At 43.4% G+C, this 27,903-nt stretch overlaps 1 protein-coding gene across 6 annotated transcripts in view; it reads right to left on the bottom strand.

Moving 5' to 3' along the window:
- The window catches only part of TRIM55 (tripartite motif containing 55), a 41,860-nt gene extending 14,447 nt beyond the window's left edge, over positions 1-27,413 (bottom strand). The window contains exons 1-10 of one of the 6 annotated variants that reach the window (XM_082433652.1): positions 26,659-27,402; positions 25,949-26,121; positions 18,764-18,929; positions 16,707-16,802; positions 5,494-5,727; positions 5,124-5,146; positions 4,896-5,020; positions 3,423-3,667; positions 1,804-2,056; positions 351-438 (exon numbers count right to left, since the gene is read on the bottom strand). In XM_082433652.1, coding sequence (XP_082289778.1) covers positions 351-438; positions 1,804-2,056; positions 3,423-3,667; positions 4,896-5,020; positions 5,124-5,146; positions 5,494-5,727; positions 16,707-16,802; positions 18,764-18,929; positions 25,949-26,121; positions 26,659-26,826 — 1,571 coding nt within the window. In that variant the 5' untranslated portion in view covers positions 26,827-27,402. The other 5 variants (XM_082433649.1, XM_082433648.1, XM_082433647.1 and 2 more) reach the window with 5 other exon arrangements.
- Between the last annotated feature and the right edge of the window lie 490 nt (positions 27,414-27,903).

Below are 27,903 nucleotides of genomic sequence, written 5' to 3'. Positions count from 1 at the left end.
TGGTCCTCGATCGGCTTTAAGAGCAGTGCGTCCTCGCAGCATTATGGACATCTTTTGAAACTGGCCTCCCCTAATGGCTATCCTGGAGGGTCCACTCCCACTGGATTACTGAATAATTGCCCACGGAGTCTCTGTTCTGAGTCAGGGTCCCCCTCCATGCAGGATTAGATGATGGAGAGATTCTCCTCAGGAAGGTGCCTTAAGGCCACGAGTACTGTCTAAGAACTTGGTTCTTTTTAGGCGGCTGAGCCTCAGAGTTGGGGAGAGATCCATCCCTGGGCCTACGGAAGAGGAACATTACGGAAGAGCTACACGAGATGTTAGTCAAGGGAAAAGAAAATATTTCCTACCCATTAAAGTAAAAATCAAGCACTGAATCTGACGCCAGATGTAGTGAAGTACAAGAAAAGCCGAAAGTGCTAGGCAGATTGCTAACTCCTGTGAGAGAACAAGAAGAAAGCTTCACTGATATTATCACAAATAATATTTTTCAGCATCACTTAGATAGAGTTTTCCGTTTCGTTTGGAGCGCTCTCCTATTTCGGGTTATCATTGTATCACTGTTTTCAGAAAGCAGTTCCTCCTGACTCAACCTCCACTAAATACGTAAGGAATCCCACAGACTTCCTAGAAATAAAGTTCCCATCAATTTTCTAGAAAACTTTCTACTCCATTTTTTTTAACCTAAAAACAACCACAAAAGGTTTCCTTACACCAAACATTTATTTTTGTCATTTTTCATCTGTGAAAATAAATACATGGCACAAAAGCATGTTCATCTTTGAATTTTCCAAAAATCATTTCCATTTATTACCTCATGGAAATCGAGGTTCACTTGAGCAGATAACAGTCAAGAGAGTAATTTTATGATTTCTGAAAAATATGCTATTTGTTGTTCCTAATCACCTGATGACCCAGGAGCACAGAACTCGAGCATATTTCTCTGCCAGCTCCGTGTCTGGGCAACACTCACACGCACACGTCATGTAAGAATACTCATGGGTATGGGGTAACCATGAACATTCTTCCGTGTGAAGAAATTGTGCAAGATTTCTTCTATGGAATCTTTGAGCCATGCAAACATCTAACCCAGTGTTAGGAAGAAGATGTGGACTTCACACTTGCATTATAAAAAGAAAAAAAGAGGTATTTAATGACCCTTTAAAAAATTCTAAAGGAAGAAAACCTGTGCTTTTCTGCTCCCAGGGGCACATGCTTAGGAAGCACCAGTTTAATTAAGCCAAGACTATCTTTGCCCAGCTGTCACCGGCACACTCCCAGAACCCATGAATCAGGTTATTTTTCCAGAGTGGACACAGAACTCAATTCAAACGTGTTCCCCAGGGGTTGTTGGGAACGACACAAAAGCAGGTGATTAGTCTTCGGAAGCTCAAGGAGGATGCAGAAGAGGCCGAGCAAGGTCAAGTGGCCTTTGCAAAGGGAGCTAGGGACACCAGCCAGCCACTGCAGACGGAGCAGCTTTCACCTGTAGGCCTAAGGGCCAGGCTCGCTTGCACCCCTCCCCTGGGAAGCCAGCTGTGAGGTCGCCACGCATGGGCAGAGTGAAGTCAAATTTGTGTTTCTTGTGTTTCATGTAAGGCTTAGAGAAACAAGCCAACACGGGGGCGTGAGTTGCCTCTGTTTTGCCCAAGGCCCTGGGTTCTCTCTGCCCCTCTGGAAGCCCTTCCTTCTTGCCGTCATCCCGGCTGGACCCCGGGCGGCATGGGGGGGGGGGGTAGCATTCAGACACCGGAGCATCGACACTAACCTGAGAAGTAGCCGCGGGTGAGCTAGTTTCCTTACCACTCACTGCTGCCCTCTCACTGGCTGCGGCTTCTGCCCCTTCTGCCTTCCGCACATTCAGATCCTCAGAACCTGAAGGCCCTACGTGCCCCAGACCTTCGCTCCCTGGGGTGGGAGGTGGGTTGGTGGTGGTTTTCCGCGTTTGGCCTTTATACCAACTAGGGTAAAACAAGGGATCCGCAGTGTCCGTTGCTGCAGGGACTGGAGTTTCAGACTCTGTGGTCTGCTGAGAGCCAGTGGGTACCACCTCCCCCTTCATAGGACAGATGCATTCAAAAGTAAAAAAAAAAAAAAAAAAAAAAAGGAAGAAGAAGAAGAAAAAAAAAAGGCAGTCGATTTTAGTTCCCTTGCGGTTTGAAAACTGATAGGTCTCTGCGCAGTGCCAGATCTAATGCAGGTTTCAGCTCACCCCACCCTCCGCAAGCACTAAGGGCAAGAATGCAGCCAGCGGCCCTCTGTCTCGGCATCTGCATGTGCCCCCTCTTCTTTTCTGGGCTTGTCTTTCGCTAGATGGTGGCCTGGGCAGGCAGACAGCAGAAGCCTAAAACAAAGGTTGCTTATAAAATATCAGATGTGGGAGAAAGGGCAAATTATTGACCAGCATTAATTTTTTTCTTATATTATATGTGGGCCCCCAAAACCTCTTTTCTAAAACCAAAAATTGATCTGATTGATCAAACCCAACTCTCACTTAGTTACCATACCCCTTTCGATTTCACTGCAATTGGTATACCCAGAATTTCAAGATTCTAGGAACTATAAATAGTATTTTAGCCCAGTTTTCTACGGAGACAGAGCATAGGATATAATTCCATCTCTGAGTTCCCTCTCTGAGGTTTTATTGCTATAGATAATTCCAATCCACTTTGAAACCAGGACTTTTTTTTTTTTTATGCGTCTTCATTGTCCACAAACTCAACAGGTTGGGATCTGTCCGCTAAAGGTGTCATGCAGTCAGTACAGAGGCTTGAACACCAAACAGTGACATCTTAGAAACATAAAGTCAGTCAATCAAGTACAGTATCTGGGATGAGCTAATTTCCTAAGAAATTTTTTAAAACCATTCTGTCAACACATAATCTCATCAAATGACAGGTACACAGAAAACTAAGCTTCATCTATTTGCCCATGGAACAAAAGCTATAGTTCTGTTTCCGGGTAAGCAACAGGGACATAAACTAGCATGGGTTCTCTGTTTAGTTCGTTTATTACCTACAGAAAATTCAAAGTTCCGAAAGTGTAACCATTTTTATTTGTCAACCTCTATCCTACATCTGTACTCAATCCTCATGATATCAGCTCTCTGTGAACTAACATGTTACACACACACACAATACACACACACACACAATCTCCAAAGAGTACCTCAGATTTGAGGGTGTCATTGGTGAGAAAATCATGTGACACTAAGTCTTGCCAACCAGTTATAACCACAAAGAACGTGCTGAATCACCTAGAGGACTTTCTCCCTGACACTGCGACTGCCCTGAAATCTTTTATCTTCCACATGCAAGTGTCTGGCATAGAGTTTCCTTTCCTTGAGGTAGAATAATTGTTCAGGCTGTTCAGCAAGGAAGCACGCGTGCGTGGCCTGTAAGAAGGAGCTCAGGAACGGTTACCTGTGTCGCCGGGGCATCGGCAGCGGGTGGCAGGGCTGGAGGAGGCTCTGGGGCAGCCTGGAGCTCTGAGGCGGGCGGAGAGGGCTCCAGGCCTTTCTCTGGACTTCCATCTCCTCCTGATGACTCTGTTTGAACATTTTCCGCCTCTTCCACTTCTACTACCTCTCCTCCTTCTCCCTCTCCCTCTCCTCCTTCTCCCTCTCCCTCTCCGTCTCCTTCTTCTCCTTCTTCTTCATCTTCATCTTCTGGTAAGGCAATGCATTTTCATATCGTTATGATTACCACTGCGGCCACGAAAAACACTACTGGCCAGTATTTATAGCTCAGATTAAGGTCAGGGCTGGGGAAATCCTGTCCATCAGACACTTAACTGTGGCCCGAGTACGCCACAGGGGGGCTTGCGCTTCTAATTAAATGTGGACAACTGTGAGAGTGGTTCCAATCATCACCATCCTCCTTGTTCCCCTCGCCAGTACAGAGCGCGGTCCTCACCCCCGGGCACCATCCACCTGACCCCCAGAGGCTGTCCCCATTTTTATCATGCTCTGTCACATTTGCAAGCTCCCGGAGGGCTGGGACTGTCACTTATTTATCTCTGTCAAATTAAATGGAAACACAACTCTCTTCCCTATGTCAGAAAACACCGGCCCTGTTTAATTTATCACATTCTTTGTTCAGTGAATGCTGACGTTTGCCACAGTTAACGCCACGACTCTTTTCTTAACCCACTGATCTTAATATTTCCCCAGGCAATATTAATGAGAGATGATATTAAGGATTTTTTAAAAAGATTCATCCTGAAGATTTGCTTCTAAAGTTCTATCTGTGGGCACTGATACAAGTTTACGGCATTATAGTGGTCTAGCCAAGGAATCTCATCATCTAAATGGGCTCCTCTTTTCAACTCTTTCATCAGGATCAATTTCCAAGCCTGGGATTTCTAGGCCAAATGGTAGGGATGTGTTTAGAACTCATTGAGTGCATCTGATCACATAGCCTCAGTTTTATTTCCAGGTGTGACTTACTCTATGACCCATTGCTTTTCTTGCCCTCTAAAGTTTAAGTGAAAGTGCTACAATGTCTAATCCAAGCGTCTACTATGTTTTATTTTTATCTCATCCTTAACCTTGCACCTGATGACACTTCACAATATTATCATTATGGCTCACACCTTGTGTAGGGTTGAAGTTGAGATATTATCATCACCATCGATTATTAAATATTTGACAACCCAGAGTTAAATGCCTAATACCAGAATTATAATAAGCACTGTGATATGCAAAGCTAAATAAACACCGTCATAAAACTATATGATTCTGTCATGAAATAGAGCTTCACGTTGGATTATGATCCTTGTAAAGTTGTCGACATCTGTTGAGGAGATGATCCTGAATCCCCCTTTCCTCCCACTGAACCCATCTAATGCTTTCACACACCTGCAATTTTGGCCAAATGGTCAGAAGAATAACAAACCTCTGTAAAAATCAATTTCACGTATTATTTTTTCTTCTCTACTGAGGTTGACTGCAAAGTGGTTCATGTTCTCATAACCATGTTCTATTTTCTCCATCTGAAATGCCTTCGATGCTTCAGAAATTCTGCAACAAAGACAAGTTGCCACTTTTTGTCACTGTGTAAAGTTTGATAGCCTTGGGTAAAAATGAAAAGTATACTTTTTTTCATGAAATGAAAACTACTTACTTTTGTAACAGGGTTTTGGCATTCTGTGGAAGCAAACAAAAGACAAGCCTACTTAAATTCTTTTCATCAAAGACGGTGTTGAGATTTAATTCTTTCCTTTGCTGACTCTGAACATCTCATAGCTTGGTTTCTAAATGCTGTAAAGAACTGCTGTTTTATATCAGAACCCTTTCATATTTAAGCAATGCCATGGTCCCTTAAATATATGCTTATGAAATAGTTTAAACAGATGGAGATATAAGCACATATATTTTGGTTGAGAAGATAGATCAAAATGAGATGTACAGAAAATAACGAAAATGTGATAACTATTCAGGATCATCTCCCCACCGTCTTGGTTTGTTTCCTCAGGGGCCAAAGGGATACTTACCTGCAGAAACACTGCCATTTCTGGCTCATCCATGAACTGTATTCCTGACTCAACCAACTTTGACACGTTCTCCAAATGGTCAGAATACTTTTTGATGAGAGCACGGACATGTTCCAGCTTCTCCTCTTGGGTTCGGGTGATGACTTGGGTCATTTCGTTCTTCCTCTCCTCCAAGATGCCATACAGGTAATCAAACTTCTCACAAAGTTCCTGTTTCTGTTTTCTGCAGCATTCCTGTTAGTTGGGTTAGCTAATGTTAGAAAGTGTTCAAAAGAGTGTCTATCTGGAGAAATCACCTGGACATTTCAGGAGAAAAGAAAATTCACTTACGTAGGATATTTTTTTCTTTTCCCTTAGACTGTCCCTTAGGTATACATACCCACTGTGTTGATGTGTTGAAAATCCCATTTTTATCATATTTGATACTTAGACCATCCCAAATCAATCAAATTGGCTAAATGGATGGATGATTTTTGGGTTTTTTGGCCGCATCACATGGTTTGTGGGATCTTAGTTCCCCGACCAGGGACTGAACCCGGGCCACAGCAGTGAAAGCGCCGAGTCCTAACCACTGAACCACCAGGGAATTCCCTGGATGATTTTTCAGTCTTCTGTCCTTTATAAGTGGAGAATTTCACAGAAATTAGGACAGATTTGGTTTTAAATTATATATTTTATATTTTCTTTGGAATGAGTATATGTGTGTATTTGGAAAAAACCATGGCACTTCCTGATTAGTACCCTTCAGACTCTCTCTGCTCCATCTACATTGCTATTGTCCTAGCTTCAGTCCTCCCATGTAGATTCCGAAGCTTCCCAATGGTCTCTGTATCTGGGATTCCCTCCTTCAAGCCAGCTCACACACTGTAGCCAAATTCATTTTCCTGGCGTACAGTGTTTCTTCTCTACTATGACTCCCCACTGCTCAAAGAATAACATTTAACTTCATAACTAGCTTTCAAGCCTGTCCATGACCCGTTTCCAGCTTTCCTTCATAATATTCTACTATCCTCCATCACATACCCTGTGTCCAGCAAAAAATGAACCACTCGCTTTCTTTGCTCGTGCTCTCCCCTCTGTTTAGAATGTTTTTCCCCAATTCACAGTTGCAAACTCTAAGCAATCTTAAAAGACACTGTTGACATACCGCTTCTTCCATAAAGAATCTCTATGACTGAATGTCATCTTTTAATCCTCTGAAATCCTATAATGGTTACTATGTATGGCATATACCTGTATCCACCAGGTCCTATATTTATCCTGTACTGTCCAAGAGAGGGAAATACTGGATCTAGTCTTTGATTCCTGGAGAGAAGGTTTGCATGTGAGGTCAGGCTTGTGCACTTGCATTGTGTGGCTGAAGCATCTCCCATTACATCCAGCTCCCTTTACTCTGAATCCATGTTTAAGCCCTCATTAACTTTCCAGTTGGCCTTGTCATTGGCCTTTTGGTCTTCCAAGTTCCAGTAAGCTTGGTGTGTGTGTGTGTAGGCCAATTTCCTTGGACCCGACCATCTCTGGGCCCAAGACCTTTACAACTTAGAGCAGGTTTTGAGCCATGATGATCCAACCTAGGTCTCCTGCCTGGTAGGGGCTTCTTGTGAATCCAGCCATTTATCTCTGACATCTCTGACCTTTGTATGACCCTTATTACATGTTTTTTCATTTTAGTAAACATTGGTCTCTTTGATGTCATGTGTCACTTTCTTCCTTTCTTAAATATCTAAACTATGGTCTCCTTGAGGATAGAATCTGGGTCTGCCTAGGACACATACCACTTTGGATAGTAGATGCTCAGTAAATCTCCGTTGAATAGATTTTTTTTAAATGATGTTTTATTTTCCCACAATTTATCTACTATTCTCAGAGTAAGTGGGGGAGGATGAACCAAACCAAATTGTTGATTATGAAGATACTCCTCAAATGTGCAAGAAATACATCCCTCACCCTACTGCCTCCTTTGGACACAGTCAATTCTCATCACAGTTTCCAACCAATTATAATTATAACGCACAAAGGAGAGCCAATGGTTCAAATTATTTTATTAGTGAATAATAGCTATTGCTGTCATCCACCCATCCATTCATTCATTTAACAAACAATTCTTAAGTGGGACATTTGTGTCAACCACTATCCAAGGCTCTGGTGATCCAACAATGAATTAAACATAGTTCTTGTTCTCAAGGAGCTCACAGTTTACTTAATGAGAAAGACTATGGGCCAATAGTGTAATACGACCTAGTAGCCTGAATAATCAAACTATGTTAGAGATTCATACCAGGTTTTATAGAAGCATAGAGGTGGGGCCTTAATCAACCCTCTGTGTGGGCAGGGGCCATTTGAGGGGAGCAGGGAGGAGTTGCCTCAGGAAAAGCTTCTTACAGGAAGTGGTGCCCGAGTTTGGCCATAAAGGATGAGTAAGAGCAGAGGAAGTACAGGGAGGTGATGAAAATGCTTGGGGTCTCGGCAGTTGTCAAAGTAATAGGACAAGGGCCCACGCAGCATGTCCAGACGTGGAAATTGCTGGACTTGCCAAATTTCCATCCATTTTTAGCCATTTAGCTTGAGATCTGGACCATTATGAAGCCTAGGAACTGTAGCCTGTTAGTATCTTCCCAATCAAAATTTCTTCCATTGTATTACTTACTGTTCTAAGCTTACAGGCAGCCATGTGCCCACTGCATTTCTCAAATATGCCTTTGATATCCAGAAGCTCTGCTGTTTTCTGTGATCATACATTGGTTTCTAGCTTATTTTTCTAAAACAAATTGTGCACTTGAAACATTTATAATGAATACTATATTAAGATGTATTATTGGTAGAATATTTGTTTCATAAAAGTTTTCTTCTATATGATTTAATATGTGTGAACATTCAAGCCTATGAAAGCCAAATGATTTGCAGTGAGAGCAATGTGAAGTCAAGTGTCACAGCTAGTGTATTCTCTTAAGTCAAATAAAAATTAGATCACTTATTTCAGCCATCTAAAGTTTACTTAGTGGTTTAAATGGGATAACTACTTTATTCTTATATTATTTTGAATTCCAAGTATTATTTTATTTCTACTCTGCTTTTTTAATGATTTGTACTATATTGAACTTTAATAAAATTACTGTCATTTTAATAGCAACTATCATTTGCTTATACTTTACAGTGTAGGAAATACTACCCCATACATAGTATATGCTTAATTATTATTATTATATGACTACATAGTGTGTAAAGCACTTATAATATTACCTGGCACATAGTAGGCACTATGTCAGTGTTTGTTAAATTTAGATTCAATTTTCCTTAATTTGAGCCATTCAATTGTAGAATTTTGAAGCTGCACAGACTACCAGAAGTAACCTGCTCCAAACTAACCACTTCACTTATGTGGAAACTGAAACTCGGCAGAGTTAAGTCACTTTCTCAAGCCATTTACTGTTGGTGCCTGGTATAGAGCCAAGGTCTCTGAAATCCTGGGTCATTGCCACTCCCACCACACAGCTGTGATATACTGTAAAGTAACTTGGAAAAAAAATGTGTGACCTGCTTATGTACTGAATATATACCTTTTAACAAATCTACTATGCTGAAAGTAGGCTTTTAAAGGCAAGAATCCTCAAATTATTTCAGAAATATATTCATTATAATTCTTTCAACAAAATTCACTAAGTGCTTACTATGTATCAGGCATTATAAGATCTAAAAACCGGCCATACTTTCCCAGCGTTCAGGGGGATGGTAGAAAAATTATCGTATTTTCTAATTTCTAACAGAAAAAGCCTCACTTCTTTTTTTTCTCTTGCTGAACTTGCCTTTAATATAATTCTATGCAAAATATGTAAGAGTTGGACAACTGTTTCTAAAAGAGGAAAAATGCATGTTTCTTTTTTGGAATTATGAAATTGGTACTTTGGTACTTACAAACTTTTAGAAATTCACTTAAGATGTTCAGGTTAACCTAATGTCAGATTAAAATGAAAAATAGAAATACTCCATGAAATTGAAATTCTTCTATTTTTCACGCATACTCTTTGAGGTAGGAGCAATACATGAGATACTAACGTGGTCACCCTTCAATCTTTCTTGGCTACGAGACCTTCAAAGTGCGGTGAAAGTCAAACAGCTCAGTTTATCAACTTGTCCTCTGAGGTAATTAGGGAACAGGTGTATATGCTATAAGAAAAAACAAAAACAAAAAACCATACTCTCAGAGGCCACCTTGCTACTGACAGTGATTGATTACGCTGATATCAGTACCTACTGTGCCTTTGTAAGTGTGGACCTGAAATGCTTTTAACAGAGTCTTTCTAGCAACATAAAAATGGAATGGGAAAAACGTGGACCTCTGCATCATCAAAACGTCTTCCGAGAGTGCACTTTAAAGGATGATTGTTACCTGCAAAAGTGTGATAGCAACCATGTTTATCTCTTCTGCACAAAACCTTCCTCACCTCAAAGATTTCTCCTTGCTTTTATCATACCTTTTCATTTATTTGAGTAAAAAGGCATGTATCTTTAAGCCCAGTTCCAGGCTGTGTACCTCCCCCCACTTCTCTGTATCCTAACTGAATCCACATCTATACATTCTGAACTTTCAAGTTTATTTTTTCAAATATTGTCCATTTTATTCCTTTTGACGCCTGTAGTTCCTGTGTCCCCTCTATGTGGGGTGTGGTGTTGGATGTGTGTGTGTGTGTATGCACACACGTGTTTCTGCATGAGTGTGTTTAGCAATTGAAGTAACTTCCATCATAAATGCACTGGTATTGGCCTCCAAGTATATTGTGATGCAAAGCCTCTGACTGCAACATGACCTTCCTCCTGGGGCTCCCAAGACAGTTATGTTTATATTTATTTATGTAGAAGAACAAATTAAACTTGTCTGTAATACTTTAATGGAAATAAAATCCATCCTATCTCTAGGGAGAACCCAGTTTGGGGGCAATATACCAAAAAGGGGTGATTTTATAAAAGGAAGACTAGTTTGCCCACATTGAAATGGTAAAATAATGACAGGTATATATTTGTTTCTAACCAATGCCATAATATCTGGATGAAAAGAAAAAAATTGAGTAGTCATTTGGTTGTTTCCTTAGAAGTGAGTAGATAACCTTCAATATTTATCTTAAAAACATTGTTTAGATGTTGCCTTTATAGAAATGTTAAAATTGACAGATTCTAATTTTTAGCCATCCTTATATTTTAGTGGCAATAAGAAAAAATAAGATACATGATTGCAAAGAGAAGTTTTCATGGAAAAAAATCAGCAATAGATGATCACATACTAAAGAGTAGCCTGCCAAGCAAAGCACCGTTATGAGGTTTTATCATTAGATTTTCAGTGGCTCACCCTTTCCCCAGGCACTTATTACTCTTTGAAAACAATCTTGTTATTAGTTTGTCTTATTGTCTAACTCCTCTACTGGAATAAAACCTTCTTAAGGGCAGGAACATTTTCTGTTTATCTCATCTTTATCTATTTCCCAGCATTACATGTGCAGAATATGGCATATAATGTTTGAACGACTGGATGAATGAATGATATATGACTTGTATTTAGGAATAGTCAGCCCTCACTCACAAGTTCCTACTTTGTTCTGTTCCCTAGACATAGGTATTTAAGTGGATACTCCAAACCTCTTCTTCTTTCAACACTCAAAAGAAAACAGCAAAAAATAGCTCGGCAACTTTAGGGAAGACATTTAACTCAGGACAGTCTTTTTAATGTGTACAAGAAGGGATGGGATTGGACGATTGCTAAGGTCCCTTCCCACTCTACAGTTTCAAGGCTCTACAACTTCAGGTAAATGTGGAGTTATTTGGAGTCTTTAGACTATAAAGTGCCTCTTTATATGTAAAATGCCTTTTTCCACTCATGGCAAGTTTCAGAGTGGTCATCACAGCACTGAGATGTGAACTACACATCCTAGCCCAGCAACGTCAGTCCCAGCTTTGGAATGTGCCAAGGCCACGACAGGAAACCTAAGACAATTGTGACCACTGCTCTTACCATGTAAGGAGCATAGCTCTGTGACCAAAATAGAGCTGAAGATAAGCTCTGAGCCCCATCACTTGTCACTGAGCAACTGTGGCTCTACTCAGCCCATTCATATCTACACCACATTCCTCAACTTTCGAGACACGCTTGTTCAAAACAGCAGCTCTGGGTCTGGAAGGGCCCACTCAGCTTCATTTGACATATGGTACTTCAAAATTCCCTTCATTAAACCAAACAGGGTTTCCTTCCCTTTCCCCTCAACACCCCTCTCCCCCCTCCAAAAAAATCAGACAGTAGATTAATAATATTAAAGAAAGAACTATATTAAGGTAGGAAGATTCTCCTGAGGAATTCAAGTCCAACCCTTCATTGGTAAGGCCCAATTCCAATTACGAGCACATGACAGAAGCCCCATGAGCGCAGACTAGGATGAGAACCCAGGTCTCTGACAGGCTGCCCTAGGAAAGGGGCAGACAAATTAGAAAAATATCATCCCTCAAGGCACACAGACTGGAGTTCAGCCCCTCCCGCATCCGCTCAGTGGCTCTGTGCAGGGCTTAGTGGAAGAACTCTATTCAATGGCCGTGGGTCTCAGGACTCCCAAACTTATGCTCTTTTCCACCATGTCCACCCACTTTGTGTTAGAAGAATAATTATGTTATAACTTATGGCATTTCAATTCTTATTCCTGGGTTTATTGGTATTAGGGGTTTTTTGGACTAGTCCAGATCATTTAGAAGATCCTTGAGAAATCCTCTGATGGCTGAGGGTCAGGTGAGCCTGCCCTGACTTGAGCCCCATGGTTCAGCGAAAGCATGAGACCAGACCAAGCCAAGCTGAGCCGCTGTTTCATTCACTTCTGTCTGCTGTTGGATAATCAGCACGTTTCCTGGAAGGGGCTCAGCCTCCCTTTGTTGCCAGTATTTCGAGTTATCACAAAGCCTCAAAGAATAGAGCTAATATCTACTTCCATTCATTTTCAGTTTTTCCCACTGCAGGGAGTTGCTTCACCCTGCCATCATAATTGATCAAGACCTTGAGGTCTTATTCCGACACCATGTAAACGATGCTCCAGTGGTTCAAACAATTATTAGCATCATTAGTTGAAGTGTACTCTTTCCAAGCTGAGTGTGACAGCAATACAAGGTGACACTTACGGGGCCCCCAGCATGTGCCTCTTAGTCATCACAGCAACACTGTGAAGGTTTATTAACCCCCTGTACCACTGAGGGAGTTGAGGGACAGGGAGAGGAAGTAACTTGACCAAGGTCATATCATTAAGTGGCAGAGCCAAAATTCAAACTCTGAAATCTGTTCTTTAAGCATGTGTCATAATTCTGGCATGCTTATTAGAATGATTCTTACTATATTCATACTTCATATTTGTAACTGCACGGACAATGTCTCAAAGCTGTTTGGTTAAAATCACTGATTTGGAAATATAATGGATTTGTTGTCATCGCAGAATCACAGGAGGATTTTATTAAAGGTGCCGTTTTTCAGATACTGGAAATGCTCAAGATCAAATATTTATGATTCAGCTTGTAGCTGTTTCCCCTAGACGGACATCCACGCAGAACAACATTATTTCTAGGCCGATCTGCCTCGGGACGGCTAGTGTGAGTAGCCTTCTCTCTTGGGTTTCCAGTGACCTAGGATAAGCGCCATTCGGAAAGACCACAAGAGGGAGGTTACGTTTTCTAGGGATGAGGAATGAAAGTCAAGCACGTTTTTCTGGAAGCAGAGAGCTCCCGAGGCAGTGCAATTCTCCATCCCCCACCAGCAGCCCCCCTACTCTGTCCCAACCCATCCCAGAACAGCTCCAGGCCTGGAGAGGCAAGTGCAGCTTTAGATCATGCTGGGCTCGTCTAGAACAGCCCAGAAGGCCCTCCAACAACTGCAATCACAAGTTCTGAGAACGTTTCAGGCTGAGCCACCTCGGCCAGGAGGGCTAAGAAGACTGCAGGTTCCTCCATCCACCATCGGCCCACAGCAAAGAGGGAATGCCACTCCTCCACAACTCAGTTCAGACTCCCTTTTGTGACTGTGGTCTGTCTCAAAGCCACTCTCATCATCACTGCAAACTCACATCAACTGCATACATTGTGTTTAAAGGATTACAAGGAGTCCCCAGTGTGATTTATCCTAAGCTCAGCAGCTCTCCAGGGCTGATCCTGGGCCGGCTGCCTGCCCAGGCCAGCCCTGCAAGACATTACATGATTAGGGACAAAATTAGACATTTGCCAGGAAAGGGCACTACTACCAAAGGGCAGGTGTCAGGGCCCTGAGTGGGAGGCCATGTAATTAGGGAAGGATAGTGCCCACCCCAGGGGCTGCTCCATTTCCTGTCCCTAGGGAGTTCTTCACCAATCAGAAAAGAGAATTCTTCAAAACAGCTCCCCACCCCCTGGCTGGGAGCCGCCAATGGCTTCTCGGAAAATGTTTCCAGGCAGGTGATGAGCAGAGCCACAGAGGGAAACCACCACCCCAGGCAGGACAGGAGACACAGGAGCTCTGTGACCCTGACCCCTGGTACAGAATTCACCTGCTTGGCAAGGTAGACCCCCGTGCGCTTCGCTGCGCGCTGCCCTGCTGCTTGGCCTGCTGATAGGGCCCTGGCTCTGCGGGAGGCCACCTAAGTGATTCCAGGCGCACGATGGGGCCATTTATAGCTGTGTCTCTGTCCTCAGGGCCTCTTCAAATGGAGGGTATTTGCATCAAGTAGGAATCATAAAATCAGAGACCTCTGTGGGGCTCTGAGCCAATCCCTGTGTTTCCAGGTGAGCCACTTAAACTGATCTGAAAGAACTGTGCTTATCTGAGCCCTATTCACTCATGTATCCTTTCTTTCTTTCTTTTATTGGTTATTTTAAAAATCTCAGGCTCGCTTTAGAAAAATGTGAAATACAGGCATATATAAGGAAGGCCTTGAAAATCACCTGTCATCCCACTATTCCCTGCTCTTACACTTTTGGTTTCTGGCACGTTTTCCCCCTATGAATACAGACATTCTGTCCTGTTTATATACCACGTCTTCATCTTATTTCCCTAAGTTAAAATCCCAGGGGTGCATGAAATGCGTAAAAGGGATGGACTCCTCCTGACAATTTGCTGACTCATCTTGAAGCCTCCTGGGGGAAAATTACACAGCTTCCTCTGGGGAACTGTGAAAATACTCGTAAAAGTGTGTACATTCGACCAATGTTTTTATCAGTAACAGTAGGGGTTATAATCCTGACCTTCACTCTCAGGAAGTTCTTTCTGATATCTACACTTAATCCCTTCTGCGGGCTTAACTTCAAACCTGTTCCTTCTTGTCTTGTTCTCAATGAAAGAACAAACAGCTGCTTCCCACTGTGCCCCTGACAGGCCTCCAGGAAGCAAACCTGTTGTCAAGTCTCTCCTCGCCCTCTCAGTGTCCTCCCATGCTGCCTAAATGGAGCAGAGCCCTTTGCATTTGCTCAAGGCCCAGCGCGCCGCACAGGACTTCTCTCGTTTGTGTTCTCCAGCCTCAACGTCCCCGACTGAAAGCCCGTTCCCCTGACAGAGGACTCTGATGGAGGCCCGAGCAGAGACCAGCATAGAGATGACCTCACTTGCCCACAAGCAACACATTCCTATTTATACACTCAGGACTCAGTGTGTACCACACTGAGTGCTGATTCATGGCCTAATGATTAAGTTGTATTTGGCCTTTACTGTGAATAAGTAAAAAGAAAAAAAGTTTATATTGTCCGTTTCAGAATCTCTTTGAGCTCTTCGAGAGAAAACTGTCCTTCTATAAATGGATTCCAGATCCATCATGAATCTTTTCAGGAATGTGAGTATGGGGAAGAGAGGAGACTGACTTTAATGATGTGTAAATCTAAAATGAGATGATTTTGGCCAACATCTTGAAGTCATCATCTAGGAACTGGCCTTTGGCTTTTGATAGAATTTGCCTTTCAAGCGATAAAATGGTAAGATTAGAGCATTTATCAGGCACTCACCATATGCCGGGCACTGGGCTAAGCATTATGTTTATGCTTATTTAACTCCTCACGGTTAACTCTATAAAATGGGTACTTTGCCCTGTTTTTCCAGGAGAAAACTGAAGGAATGAATGTACATGTGAATGGATCTTAAAACATAACATTTAGTTTAAAAAAAGTAAGAAGCAGAACGAGAAGGACAACAAAATACCACTTATAAAATTAAAAGACATGCATATAAAACGATACACATTTTGTAGGAATACAGGTAAATGGAACATTAAACATGTTAGAGTAGTTATTTACAGAGAAAAGAACAGGAGTGGGAAATGGGGATAAAAGGACATAAATAGATAACAAGAGGGGCCGTGTCCACAGCAATAAGGACAACATGCCATTAACTGAGCAGTACAGGCTTCTGAGGTCCAACTAAAACACAACCCCACAGCTTAGAGCAGGGAGTAGTAATAAACTGCTCCAGGTTAGAGAGCCAAAGACCTGGACTCAAACCCAGGTGGCTTGCACCTGCCCCCATGCAGCAGGGCTGACCTAACCTGTGGACCTTCAATTCTTGAAAAGACATCTGCCACGTGGCAAAACCCCTTTGGCTTCAGCATTTATACAGTTTATATTTGATCCTGAGAAAAAGTGGATTCCCGATATTTCTCACATGCCAAACCTAAGTGTGAGCCATTTGTCCATCAAGTTTTTAATTGAGTGTTTATTATGTGCCGGGCACCGGGCCAGACAGAGGGACAGCGGAGATGAAGGAGCCGGGACTCTAGCCTCAGTGAGCTCCCAGCTACTGATCCCCTCTCTCCCTGCAGGCAGGCAGCAACTCCACTGTTAGAGCTTAGATATGCAGCTCAAATCTGCACATGACTTTCTAAAGCACCAACTAGCGTTTCTTAAGACCGTTTAGATTTCCACAAAGAAACTGTGCTATGATGGTGGAAAACACTCATTGTCACTACTGGAAACTGATTTTTCTTGTAGCTAATCTTTCAAAACGGGTTGCCCAAGAAAGAACAACACCTGTAACAACCACCTTGATAAATGTGGTAAGATCTGCCTTGTTGCCTCATGTGGTAACTTCTCTTTTCTGTGCCAGGAGGTCAATATTTTAGAGACACATCAGGAAGGAGGTCAAGACTGAAATGTTGGAACGGGGATTTCTAGGGTGGCGTTGAGGAAGCCACAAAACCCCAGGGGTTCAGGCACGGTTCACACTCCCTTGAGGCCACCTGACTCACCTCGATCGTTTTGCAGGTGTCCTGCAGCTGGCTGATCACTCCCTGGACCCGATCATTGCTTCCCACAAGGACAGCAATGCCGTCGCTGAGCTCAGACTAACGGAGAGAAAAGAGGGGTGCAAGATTTTAGGGGTTTTCTAGTCAGCACTGACTGTGAGTTCATCTTAGGATTGTCCTCATGGGTTCTTAATTTAGGGTCCATGGAACCCCCAAAGGAGGAACAGTGAGGCTGGGAGGCCTGAGAACCTCCTGATCTTGTAAATAAAATTCTGAATGGTTGTGTGTATAAATGCATTTTTGTCTGGGAAGAAGTTTCATAGTTTTCATCAAATTCTTAATAGAGACTGTGACCCTGCTATAAACATTAAGAACACCGAATTATAGGCCATAGAGAATAGCACATTCAGGGTAAAGAATTCTAAGAATTGTTTATTGAATGAAGACCAAAATGTGACATCAGGGGCCCAAAATGAATTATTTGTCTAGTGCAGCTCAGGATCAGTTTCACTAGAGAAATATTCATTTATTCAGCGTATACCTATTACGCAGCCTCTACACGCTAGATGCAAACAAATACTCATATTCTAGACCAAATCATGACAAACTTGAAACTGTAACATTCAACTGTTTCCAGGAAAAAAATTTCAACTTGAAATTCCTCTCAGGACTCTTTGGACCCCGAAGCGATTCCGTTGTTCTTACTTACCCCCTCGCAAGGCTGGCCTCTGGGGCACAAGAAACGCTGAGTGAGCGGGACGCAGGAAACCTACATGCTTGGTCCAGCTCTGCCTTCAACTTCTCTATGATGTTGGGCAAAACATGTAATCAATTTGGACCTTCATTGTTTCACATATAAAGTGAGAAGACTGGACCAGAAGAGTGGTTGTAAAACATTTTAAAGTTGCAGAACCCTTTCTTCAAATGGAAGCTAATAAATAATCCCAATAGGTAAAAAGTGAGGCTGCTTTGACCAAACCAGAGCGGGATGGAAGCTCTGCCAGCCTGCCTCTGTCCATCCCACATGGGCCTCAGGGCTCTGAGGGGAATGGTGTGACACAGGTACCATTCAGTTCTAACAGGTATGACTTGGGGGCTCAGGTAAAAGGGAAACAGGGGATAAGTCTTAAGTGGATTGAAAAATAAATAAATGTTATGGACATCTTGCTAAATCCTGCTTCTTTAGCAGTTAGTACTCACTGGTTGCAACTGGTGTTGCCCAAAGTTTGGTTTCCAAATTTAATTCCAACTCTATACTGTATTTGGTGTAAAACACTGACCAAATGTGGAATCTCTGATTCTTACAGAGAGAAGCCGAGATGTGGAGCTTCTAAAATTCTAGATGCCAAGACTTGGTTGCAGCTCTCTGAGCACACAACCCCACAGTTTATTTGCATCAAATGGATAAGCTTCTACTTGTCGGTGGGTGAAACCAGGTTGGCAGGTGAGTGATAAGCTGGGACACCCTGTATTTGGTCAGAATGAGGGGGATGAGGGCATGCACGGTGCCCTCAGTGCTGGCCTAGGTTGAAAGGCTAGGAGGCCAGTTTAGCCCAGGCTTGAGGGCCATCCCAAGGGAACGTTTAACGCAATGTCATTCATTGTAATTCTGCCAACTAGGAGTTCGGGAGAAAAGGCCTTGAGGAAGGCCAAAGGAATCTTTGGTTGGTGAACGAAGAAAAATATTCTGAGTGGAGTAAAAAGTTATCCTTTTATTACCTATAGTCTGAACCTCAAATAATGTTTGAGCAGCTTGAGCTCGGACCGAGCCCCATAACAGTGCTCAGCTTTAGCAACCTCCAAAGGGCGCAAACACAGCGACCCTTCCCCTCCGGACCCCTTCCTGACCCTCTGCATCTCCTCCCTCCCCCACCTTCCCCACCAGCCTCCAGGGCATTAAGCGCGTGGCAGGGGCGCAGCATCCCTTCCGGCTCTACCCTCCACGCCCGCCCAGCCTCAGGGCCCTGTGCGCATTGGGCATCTCTCCTTCGGGGACAGCGGGTCAGTGACGCAGGCACTCGGAAGGGGCTTCGGAGGAGGGGCGGAAAGGCCTCTGTTACCTTCTGCCTCTGGAACACGTGCGTGAGGGGAGCCACCTGGCAGTCCTTGTGCGCCCCGAAGACCTTGCACAGAGAGCAGGTGGGCACTTCGCAGTTCAGACAGTAGATGTTGATGCGCTCGTCTTCGTGCTCCTCACACAGGGGCTGGTCGGACTTCTTTTCCGGTCTGGGAGGAGATAACGTGGATAAGCGTCAGCTCCGGTTGCGGCAGAGCTGAGCCGGGGGGCTCTACGGGGTGATCAGCATCGCATCGTACCCCGCAAGGCCCTGTACCCCCAGCAACCCTACCCCAGCAGACTTCCAGAGCCCCTCTCATGCGCTCGGAGCCCTCCACATTCTCTACGGGTTTATCAGCAGTGTCCTGACAAATTTCCAACCAGCCTGGGGGTGAGGACATGGAGACGGTGACCTGTAGCATTTGCCAATTTCTGTGGTGTGAGGATTCCCCCCGTTGGCCGATTTCAAGGTTTAAAAACGGGCGAGTGCAATTCCTGAAAGCTGAACACCGGATTCTTTCCTTAGGAGCTGCTTCAGCACCACCTCCACATGCTCACAAGTCTCTCAAGAGAGACTTTACAATTGCGGGTAAAGAGGAGAAGGTTGCCGATAAACTAAATCTCAAGTTTGCACCAGCGTTGGGGAGGCCCGTTTACCCCACCGCTGCAGCCTCTGGCCCCAGCAAAAGGAGTGAGCGTGGAGGTGGGCTGGGGGAGCCCAAATCTCTGATAATTCGTCTCGGCGCTGGTTGGAAGTAGTTGTGTGTAAAGAGGAAAAATATCAGCGAGTGCTTTATTAATTTGTTTGGGTCTTCTCCTGCCATTAGCACAGAAAATTAAATGTATGTAACTTCCTGAGGACTCAGCAGTGGTTAAGAGTGGGGTAGTATGTGCTCAGTGAATGTGAACAATTACACGGAATACTTTAGGCAATAAGAAAAGTGCAAAATGTTGTTCTGGGACATGGTGGTACCCCGGAAGTCCAAATCTCACAGATAATCTGCAAGTTTCAGTTTTCCCAAACCAAACCAACCAAAACTTTTCAAAGCTGCCCAGGTCATAATGGAGCATTGGGTTTGTATGTGCTAGTGAGATTTGCACTTCCGGGGTACCACCATGTTCAAGCAATGAAGAAGCATGAGAGAGGTAGTGACAAGTTATTGCTGCTTAAGGATAACCTGTTAGCTGCGAAATCACCTGGAGAGCCCAGGTTCACGTCACGTAGTAGGACATGGTATATTTCCCTAACCATCATCGTGGTTTAGGTGTTAGAATACGTCAAGATCAAAATTATGTCACCTTGTGATGCCATAGGCTCCCTCTGGAGATCATGGGGGGAAGGGTGGTTTTAGCCTACTTATACGAAATCTGGAATTTTGATATCTCTTATCCAAAGACTGAGGCTGTTAATAGTTTTCAGAATTGTTTGGAAAATTTAAATACAAATCCAAAATCTTTCCTCATTTTCCCAAACATATGATTATATAGAAGCATCTCAGATTTGGAACTGAATTTTTATTTTATTGAAGTATAGTTGATTTACAATATTGTGTTAGTTTCAGGTGTACAGCAAAGTGATTCAGTTATACATATATATATTTCCAGATTATTTTCCATTATAGGTTTTTACAAGATATTGAATATAATTCCCTGCTCTATGCAGGAAATCCTTGTAGCTTACCTATTTTTTTAATATAGTAGTTTGTTTAATCCCATACTCCTAATTTATCCCTCTCCCCCTTCCCTTTCCCCTTTAGTAACCATAAATTTGTTTTCTATGTCTGGTGTGAGTCTTTTTTTTTTTTTTTTAATTTATTTATTTTTGGCTGTGCTGGGTCTTCGTTTCTGTGCGAGGGCTTTCTTCATTTCTGTGCAAGGGCTTTCTCTAGTTGTGGCAAGCGGGGGCCACTCTTCATCACGGTGCACGGGCCTCTCACTATCGCGGCCTCTCTTGTTGCGGAGCACAGGCTCCGGACGCGCAGGCTCAGTAATTGTGGCTCACGGGCCCAGTTGCTCCGCGGCATGTGGGATCCTCCCAGACCAGGGCTCGAACCCGTGTCCCCTGAATTGGCAGGCAGACTCTCAACCACTGCGCCACCAGGGAAGCCCTGGTGTGAGTCTTTTTACATTTTGTATATAGATTCATTTGTATTATTTTTTAGATTCCACATATAAGTGATATCATATAATATTTGTCTTTCTCTGACTTACTTCACTAAGTATAATATTCTCTAGGTCCATCCATGTTGCTGCAAATGGCAATATTTCATTCTTTTGTATGGCTGAATAATATTCCATTATATATATTATGGTCTATTTCCTCCACTGGAATGTGAGCTCCATGAGGGCGGGGGCCATGGTCTGTTTCCTTTTTTGCTGGGTTCCCAGTGCCAAGAACAGTGCCTTGCATAGAGTAGGTGCTCAGTACATATTTGTTGAATGAATGAGAAGTAAAAGGGAATTTGCCAGATTCGTGGACAGTGTTCCCTGTGCTCTAACATAAAACCGCTCATCTGGAGAAGGCGTGTGAACTATGGGCAAAGCTTAGTCACTTGGCTCTCCTGAGTGGCAAAGGAAAAGACCAGACAACATCCTGAAGACTCCACTTATAAATGACAAAGGCCTCTGGGGGTTATCTAGAGACTAGGAGTGGTGATTCAGTCTCTGCTTGGCCAAAGGCTTCTCTACCTCTAAAACCTTCCCTCCCCTGTACCTCCACCTCGTAATAAATGTCAAGCAAGCGTCCAGAGCACATTAACTGGGAGATGGCACAGCTGATGCTACTGCGGCCCCTCTCCCCGAGGCATTTCCCGAGGGTAGCCTGCGTCCCACGTGCTGCTCCGATGTTAGCAGCTCTGACCAGAGACGATATTGTAGGGCTCAGATATTTGCAGGGTATGCAATACTGAAAATGTGGAAACAGCCATGGGCTCTTCATTTAGTTGTCGATTGTGATTACTTTTTCATTATGCAATACAGACCAAGGACTGCCTGCAATATTCCTTATTAGGTTGTTCTTGTTCAGGTGGCAACACAGGCCGAGAGGCATTCCCCCACTTACAAATGGGCGTAGAATGAAAACCTTCAGACACCTTACGCCACATAACAGACCTGGGACAAATGTGGCATGTAGAATAAAGACGCAAAGGCAACTTCATGAGGTGAGGGTGTCCGAGCTCTCAGTTGTGGTTCGGGTCTCAGTGCCAGATGCTGGCTGTGGCCCCCAGCCGTTCCGCGCAGGCGAGTCTCAGGGAGTCTGTAGCCTGTTCCCTCTGCTCTCTGGGGTTTCGGGGACCATCCTCAAGTTTCCTGAAGGATGGGCATCTGGTGCTGATGAGGCATTGCAGGCAGTACTTTTGGGTTTTTTTAACATCTTTATTAGAGTATCATTGCTTTACATTGTTGTGTTAGTTGCTGCTGTGTAACAAAGTGAATCAGCTATATGTATACATATATCCCCATATCCCCTCCCTCTTGCGTCTCCCTATCCCACCCCTCTAGGTGGTCACAAAGCACCGAGCTGATCTCCCTGTGCTATACTGCTGCTTCCCACTAGCTATCTATTTTACGTTTGGTAGTGTATATATGTCCATGCCACTCTCTCACTTCGTCTGAGCTTACCCTTCCCCCTCCCCATGTCCTCAAGTCCATTCTCTACATCCGCATCTTTATTCCTGTCCTGCCCCTAGGTTCTTCAGAGCAATTTTTTTTTTTTAGATTCCATATATATGTGTTAGCATACAGTATTTGTTTTTCTCTTTCTGACTTACTTCACTCTGTATGACAGACTCTAGGTCCATCCACCTCACTCCAAATAACTCAATTTCGTTTCTTTTTATGGCTGAGTAATATTCCATTGTATATATGTACCACATCTTCTTTATCCATTCATCTGTCCATGGACACTTAGGTTGCTTCCATGTTCAGGCAGTACTTTTACAGTCAAACTGATCTCAAAGTTTAATCCCAACTCAGTTTCTCCAAGTGGTGGCCGTATGGCCTTAGGTGAGTTCCTTCAACTCTTTCAGGCTCAGCTTTTACTCATATCTGAAAATTGGACTAGGAGTCTTCTAATTAGATATGACAGAATGAACGCATGCATTTATTTATTTATGTTTCCTGCTGAAATCCCACTAAAATGAGAGTAAGGGAATAAAAAGGTATAAATCAATAAGGACAAAAAATGAGCAAAATGACAGCAGAGGAGAGATGCAACCAAATGTTGGAAACTGGGAACAGCTGGACGAAGGGAAGTGACCTGCTTGAAATGTGTCTTGGTTCTGCTGAGAGCCTGCAGGGTAAAGGCGCACAGGACAAGCTGCTCAAGCTTTACAGGTTCCCTACAGGCTTTACAGCTTTACAGCTTTACAGGCAAAGGCCCTGGGACTGCAGAGGCCAGGCACCCAGAAGGCAGGAGTGCAGGGCGGGGCGGTGGGGGGTACTGGAAAGAGGAGGACTTTTTGCACACTTTAGGGGATTACTTGAGGATGTGCTCCACAAAAACAGTAGAGTAAACCAACAAAGAGGACGACAAAGGATCCAGGAAACAAGGGTTTCAACCCAGGGGAGAGTAAAAGAAAAGTAGAAGGTAAAGCCAACCACGCGGGGGCTCAGCCCTAATTGTCTACAGTGAAGTCAATAGATAATGTCTAAAACTGAAAAACCAAAGAATAGGAGCCTGCTAGTAGCATACACACATCACTGGGTGATAAATGGCAGAAGAACAGCTGAAAGAATTAAACGTGGCCGACTCTAGGGAGTGAGACTTGGGGGCAAAGAGAGAGTAGGGCAGGGAGTGCAGCTCTCTTTAGAGGCCTTGTAGTGCGATTGGAATGTTTAAAATTATGCATATGCATAGGAATTACTTTCAATAACATATTTAAAATACTCGTGAGAATTAAAGAATTACACATGATTCATGTGTATAACACCTTGAACAGTGGCTGACGCATATTCAGCACATATTAGTTTGACTTGCTGTATTTTAAAGTTAATTATTATGTTCCTTTTTTTTTTTTTTTTTGGCCGTGGGACATGTGGAATCTTAGCTCCCCGACCAGGGATTGAACCCGTGCCCCCTGCAGTGGAAGCGTGGAGCCCTAGCCACTGGACCACCAGGGAAGTCCCGTTATGTTCATTACTAATATTAGTGAAATTCGTTCCTTCTCGCATCGCCCCACCCCCACACCACCCCCAAGCTGTGGCTAGTTCAGCACCAGGCAGAATTCTAGATAAGAAGCCCAGGTTTTATTGAGACCTACAATCTCTAGCCATTCTGTGGGAGGCCAGAGTTGACCAGCCCCTGCCCTTTCTGCTGCCACCTTAATGTGGGCCAGGGTTCATCTCACTCTGTATATCAAAGTTATTCCAGAGTCACCTCACATACCCTGAGGCTTAGGATTCTGGGCTGGTAAAGCTGCCAGCCCTCAGGGAACAACTGGGTTTATGTCCAAACATGTGCCCGAGCTCTCTGTACAGTTTGTGGTTTTGCTACCAATTAAAAATGTCCCAAAGGCAAGTCTCAGGTTCAAGAAACAGCAGCATAAGAAGAATTTGATAATCACAAAAACACCACTAGGCTACTCAGCTGTGCGCTTCATTGTTAGAAATTGGTTCCTTGCTTTTAATTTGTTCACCTAGGCACTAGTTTTGGCAGATGCATTGCATAGACTTTAAAGCCAGGATGTGTCATGTAGTGTTACGCTACAGATTTTAACATCTCCTCTTCTCGGGATTACATAACAATTATTGTTATTATTTCACATCATTCAAGCTCTCACTGTGGCAAGTAGCAAAACAGAAAATTATTGCAATAAATAGAACGTGTAAGAAGATTTATGGTGTTGCTTAAACATCTGGTACTTATGGAGCAACTATTCTGTGCAAGGCACTGTTGCAGGCACTGAATCAGTTGTTATATAAACAGCCTTAATAATTAGTTGGTTATTAATTGGCTGGTTAACTTTTTTAAGAGACAGTGTATCTATTTGCATCTTAAAATAATGAAAAAAAATGAGATCAGATCTTAATTACAACAGCGGTACTTTCCTTCTTCTCAAGAGATTTTGGAAGCGAGGGAAATAGCCCACTCTGTATCTCTGCAATATGTCATCAGCAATTCTTCTTCCCAGTGCCATCTATATCCTGGCACTACCTAATTTAGTTTTGAATCTTAAGCAGAAATGAATAGCCATAGCAATTATAATAATTATATGTTCGATTTATAGAACAGCTTTCCTTCTAAGAGCACACGGCTCTTCGAGCCCTGCAGATGTTCCGTGAATCCGTGTCTCCTACTAGGAAGCACAGTGAGATCATTTCTAGATGGTCTCAGTATTGCTGTCAAGCGCTATGGACTTGACTGCCTTGTGTACAGTTGAAAAAGGGCTCCTCACACCAGCACTTCTAGGAATGAACTCCCCCTGTGTTGTCTCTAGGAAAGGAATTCTATAGCCAGTGTGATTCGATGAATAAGAAGCCTTTTTCAAAAAAATAAAAAGATGACTGATGTATATGCTGCGTGTCAATCAGCAGGTGAATGCCAAGAGTATTCAGGAAGAATAACCTAGAGAATAGGGAAACATAACCTGAGCTCCATCATTTTTTTCCCTCCCATGTCTCTAAACTCTAAGTTGCTAAATCCCAGGAGTCTACCTTGCTTTGCTACTTCCCAGAGTCACTACCATGACTAACTATGTCAGAGGATTTTGTTTTTATTATTATCCTCTAGATAATTTTAAAATGAGACTGTCTGAACTAAGGACAGGCAGATTTTGGGAGATGCCATTTCTGTTCATTTTCTGTAGAGTTTTGCACTCTAGTTTTTCTGCTGTGTAGAATATGGAGCTATAAAGGAGCTGTGTAGTGCAGAAACGTCTACAAGGGATGTAATACAAGGCTGGGGGTAGGGCAGAATTATGCCTCTTTCAATATCACCATCTGGACTGGATTAGTGTTAATGAGTTACTTCATTCTGAAATTGATACAAAAGCATGGGCCCCAGCTTCCTTCTCTCCTCCCAAGAGCAACTCTCACTCCCATTGGGAAGGACTGACTTGGAAAAACATTTTCCTATAAAACAATTAGCCCCTGATTGGTAAACAAGCATTCAGTATAGTGACCCACTAAAACAAACAAACAAATAATAAAGACAAGCTTCAGATGTGTCTGACACACAGGAGAACCCTACCTGGTGGACTCCTGCTTGTAGATGTCAATGATATTTTCCACCAGCAGGTTCCTCTGAAGCCCGTAGATCCCATGTCTGTCCAAAACCACTTCATGTCTGCAGGATGGGCAACGGAATCGGCCCCCCGAGGCCACAGTGCTACCTCCTCTTGTGGGCAAGTACGGGTTAGAGGCCTGTTCTCGCCAAGCAAGAAAAGAGGAATTGAGTAATGCCACAGGTAGCTTTTCAGAGGCTTCCCTTCACTCTCTGTTACACTATGAACAACATCAACTCCTGCTTTCAGCTTGCTGTGAGATCATCCCTTAGGGCATTATCAGCAAGTGGTCCTGAACTGCAGGCCCAACACTTATCCACAGTCAAGTGCCATGTACCATCTTCAGCATGAGGTGCTTTTCCACCCAGCATTTTCATAACCAAAAGTTCCAGCCAGAAACTCCAACATTAATGTCTTGGGCAGTAATTTATTTACAATTTTGAGACAGATTCAATTTTTTTTAAACAAGTATGATTCTTGGTATTGAAATAAAATTAGATTTGAGAGTAAGAAGGAGGCTGACAGCAAAGTACAAAGCAAATCACTTTAAAAACTTTTTTTTTTTTTTTAACAAATGCAACCTTATACAGCTTTCTAAAGAAATGACCTCAAAGTTAAGCGCTTGATTCGGAGAAGAGGGGATCTTTTCCACCCCCTACATTCCAAACAAACCTACCTGGAAAATGTCACTGGCACATTTCCTACACAGGTTGTGCTGGCAGGGGAGAATGACCACGGGTTTTGTGAACATCTCTAAACAGATGGGACAGATGAGTTGCTTCTCCAAGTTATCCATGGTCTGCTGCTCTTTGGAAAAAGACTTGTAATTCAAAGATGCGCTCATCTCCTGGCCGTCCCTGTGCGCCCTGCCAGGGAAAGGGTGCTTCGAATGGTTTCTGCAAGTGATTCCCGGAAATAATTCCAAGGATTGGGTGATCAAGTGTCCTTTACGTTTCTTTCCGTGGAGGACATTGTTTCAGGCCCAGGTTCAGAGTGGGGCTGGAGCTGTTTTTAGCAGCCGAGGGTCACATGACAGCAGACAGACTTGTCCATATAAGCCAGTGACAGGAGGATGGATTCTGACAGGTGACAGAGAACAGGGGCCAACATTCCCACCCCAGGGAGTGAAGAGAGTGGGTGGGAAGGAGGATTACAAACCCCATTTAGACGGGGTTGTGAGGAGAGGGAGGTGAAGCCGACAGTTGTCAACAACAAATGCAAATGTTGGTGCCGAGTCACTGAGCTATGTCCCCCTGTGAGCAATCAGTAAGGGCTGGGTGATGGGCTTCTCCAGGACCGGGGAGAACGTAGTCCAAGAGTTTCACGGTATAACGAATGCCATTTCTGTCTTGAGAATTTAGGAAGCGAGTCACCAAAAGTAGCACGATCATACTATCTTAGGTGAAAACAAACAAAGCACGTCTTGAATATCATTATCCTGGCTTCACAAGGGTAATCAACTAAAAAGACTTGCTTAGTGTTAAATATTTCAGCTATGTGAGGGTTGTGAAATGGGAAAAATTTCAACTTAAAAACTGATTTCAAATCTTTTCACCATAAAAGTATCCGCAAAATTTTTTTTAAGTACATATTTTTTTTAAATTAATTAATTAATTATTTTATTTTTGGCTGTGTTGGGTCTTCGCTTCTGTGCGAGGGCTTTCTCTAGTTGTGGCAAGTGGGGGCCACTCTTCATCGCGGTGCGCGGGCCTATCACTATCGCGGCCTCTCTTGTTGCAGAGCACAGGCGCCAGATGCGCAGGCTCAGTAGTTGTGGCTCACGGGCCCAGTCGCTCCGCGGCATGTGGGATCTTCCCAGACCAGGGCTCGAACCTGTGTGCCCTGCATTGGCAGGCGGATTCTCAACCACCGCGCCACCAGGGAAGCCCTGCAAAATTTTTTAAAAATGCAAACACCAGTT

The sequence above is a fragment of the Balaenoptera physalus genome (assembly GCF_965194825.1).
Source record: "Balaenoptera physalus genome assembly, chromosome: 17".
Taxonomy (NCBI): Eukaryota; Metazoa; Chordata; class Mammalia; order Artiodactyla; family Balaenopteridae; genus Balaenoptera; species Balaenoptera physalus.
Note: the sequence above shows the minus strand (reverse complement) of the source record. Positions and strands in the feature narration are given on the sequence as shown.